General features: G+C 41.2%; 1 protein-coding gene across 1 annotated transcript in view; it reads right to left on the bottom strand.

The window, feature by feature from the left end:
• ppwd1 (peptidylprolyl isomerase domain and WD repeat containing 1) overlaps positions 1–2,748 on the bottom strand; it is a gene marked incomplete at its 5' end in the record, with an annotated part of 7,044 nt that overhangs the window by 3,223 nt on the left and 1,073 nt on the right. The window contains 4 exons of the mRNA XM_032540333.1: positions 747–937; positions 1,020–1,467; positions 1,940–2,060; positions 2,239–2,342. Of these exons, the coding sequence (XP_032396224.1) occupies positions 747–937; positions 1,020–1,467; positions 1,940–2,060; positions 2,239–2,342 (864 nt within the window). The remainder of the gene's footprint in view (positions 1–746; positions 938–1,019; positions 1,468–1,939; positions 2,061–2,238; positions 2,343–2,748) is intronic.

The raw sequence follows: 2,748 nt of genomic DNA, 5'->3' as shown, positions 1-2,748 counted from the left end.
AAACGTTGTGTTTTTCAATTAACTAAAGATAAAATGCAATTTCACATCATTTTGGACCAATATTATTACTATATCTGTGTCTAAAACATTGAAAAAGCTAGAGCAGACATTACATAAATGAGTACTTAAAAAGCTTAAAGAGCAAATTTGCTAATGAAGTCCACTGGGGACCAAATACATTCAAAAGATCTGAGAAAAGTCATTCACTTAGTTTTTGAAGTAGTTTAAGTTTTAAGTAGGTCTGCAAGATAAAAGGGAAATATCTAATTGTGATTATTTTGACTGTCATTACAATTGGAATATGATTCACGATAGTGGAGGTTAGGATAGTTCTTTATCATCATTATTCTCATTTTCATCCAAAAAAAAAAAACGTTTTTTATGATTGTTGTGGGATTTTTGCGAGGATCTGTACCAACCAAAGAACATTTCTTTAGTCTGTAGGATAGGATTTGTAGACCGGGACGTCTCTGCAGCACCAAAACCTCAGAATGGTTTGAGACATATTTTGCCTCTAACAGATATTGTGCCCCCTCCCCCACACCCCTGTGTGATTTAGATATTGCACTTGTTGCACCAACTGCAATTAATTGTATAGTTTGAAATTGTTGTTTTTTATTATTATACATTCATTCGGCTTAGGCTGACCCAAAACCAACTGGGTACTACACCTAAGCGTTACAATGGCAGGGAAAACCCTGCAATCGACACTTCAAACGACTTTCTCCACCTTCACGTCAACGTACCTGTTGGTCTCCACGTTGATGACTTTGATGCCGAGCATGGTCCCATAGAGCACAAAGTGGCCGGTCTCATCAAAGATGATATTTGTCAGTCGGATCCCATCCACCTTCTCCAGCTCTCTCTCCACGGCCATCCGCCTCCCGAACTCCATGTCGGGCAGCTGCTGCCTCATCTGCTGCAACTCTGTGAACATCTAACACACAACGCGGGTGTGATAAGCACGCGAATTAGCCACATCAGTAGAGATCCAGGTTGAGCGATGTGCGAGAACTTACACTTAACGACTCATCGAACACTCTCATCAGTTTCCCTGTCAGGAAGCGGAAGATTCGGACTTTCCTGTCAGACGCAATGGTGGCCATTTTCTTCCCATCCGGAGAAAACGTGAGGCTCGTTGGATACGTTTTGTGTTTCACAAATTCATACAAGTCTGTTCCTGTTTTGTATTCCCAATGCACATGCTTGGGGAATCTGAATTCACTTGGGAGGCCAGTCCAGTATTCCAGCATTCCCGCTTTGTCAGCGGAGACGATGATTCTAAATCTGGCATTCAGGCGGATTTGGGACAGCGGCGAGGAGTGCATCTTGTCGAAGATGTGGAGGGGCTGGTTGCCTCCCCGCCCGTCGTAGACAAAGATCTTCCCTGTGGATTTTTCCGAGCAGGCCACCGTGGAAATGGCATCCCCGGGGTTGTAGATCCACTCAGACTGGCCTGGATGAAAGCTACACAGGAGGGACAGAAAATCATGTCGCCGCATCTTTGTAAAGAAATGTTCTGCCGTTCACATGAAGTACAGTTACAATGAAGTACAGTTACTGGAGCTGGGCAATAAGGGAAAAAATAAATCAGATGCCACAATGTTTTTGACCAAATGCATGGGTTGCAAGATTGTGGCAATGTTGCAGGGTTGGCTAATGGTGCTTTCACAAAATACTAACTTGACTTTTGGTAAACAACCACCAATAATGTGGATACAATAACTCAAGTGGGTAAAGGCAAACAATAGAAAAGCTAGAACAGTCATTAAGTTCAGAAAGGTACATCACTGTACTGTAATGCAGCCTTTAAAACCAGGAGAACACTTGTGTCATATCACGATATCCAAAATGTAAGGCGATATGTAGCCTCATATATTAATGTCGATATAATATGGATATATTGCCCAGCCCTAAAAATTACTGTGTAATAACTCACCCCAACTTCAGCATATTGATCATGTCAAAGTTGACAACATCAAATACTTTCATGGCCTGATCATCACCAACCGAACAGAGAAGGGCTCCTTCAGCACTCACTGCAATGCTTTCTATTACACCTGCAGAAGACGCAAGGACAATTTCTGTTTATCGTGCCATACAATGCATATTACATTTGAGTATGTGGTGCAATGCAAACACTGCACTAAAACACAATGAAGCCAGCATGTTATTCCTTCTGCTTCTTCTCACTTTAAATAAATAAACAGAGAGATAAATAGGATAACTAATGCATACCGAGATGGCTTCGAAAGTGTTTGACAAACTCTATTCCCTCATCCTCCTTCTTCTTCCAAAACTTGACATGGCCATCTTGGCTGGCTGTGATAATGAAGTCCGTCCTGAAAAAAAAAGGAATTTTTACTTACATAGGAAACTAAGCCTGAGGCAAACGGAGAAATAAAGTCAAAAAGAATTTGCAAACTTGCTCTAAAATGTTCAGATGTAGTCTTCATAGTGAAGAAAGAGATTTGACATTCTTTAAGCAGAGCAGGGTTCAGGGAGTGTAAACCACTTTCTCTTTTTGGTGATTGTTGTGGGTGTATGTATTTAAAGGTGCCCTGCCACATGTATTAGTTTACTTTGTGGTAATGTCTGAAGTTTTACCATGGACTCTGTAACATTTATTTTGGAATGAATGCCTTGGTTACCTTGTTTCAAGCCATTCTAGTGTGCTATAGAAAGCCTGCAGGAAGACTCGGCTCGATTTGTGTCAGTTCTCATTAATATTCAACGAGCTAAGCTGCT

The sequence above is a fragment of the Etheostoma spectabile genome, chromosome 16 (genome assembly GCF_008692095.1).
Source record: "Etheostoma spectabile isolate EspeVRDwgs_2016 chromosome 16, UIUC_Espe_1.0, whole genome shotgun sequence".
Classification (NCBI taxonomy): domain Eukaryota; kingdom Metazoa; phylum Chordata; class Actinopteri; order Perciformes; family Percidae; genus Etheostoma; species Etheostoma spectabile.
The sequence above is the reverse complement of the archived record's forward strand: the minus strand, read 5'-3'. Positions and strand labels throughout refer to the sequence as shown.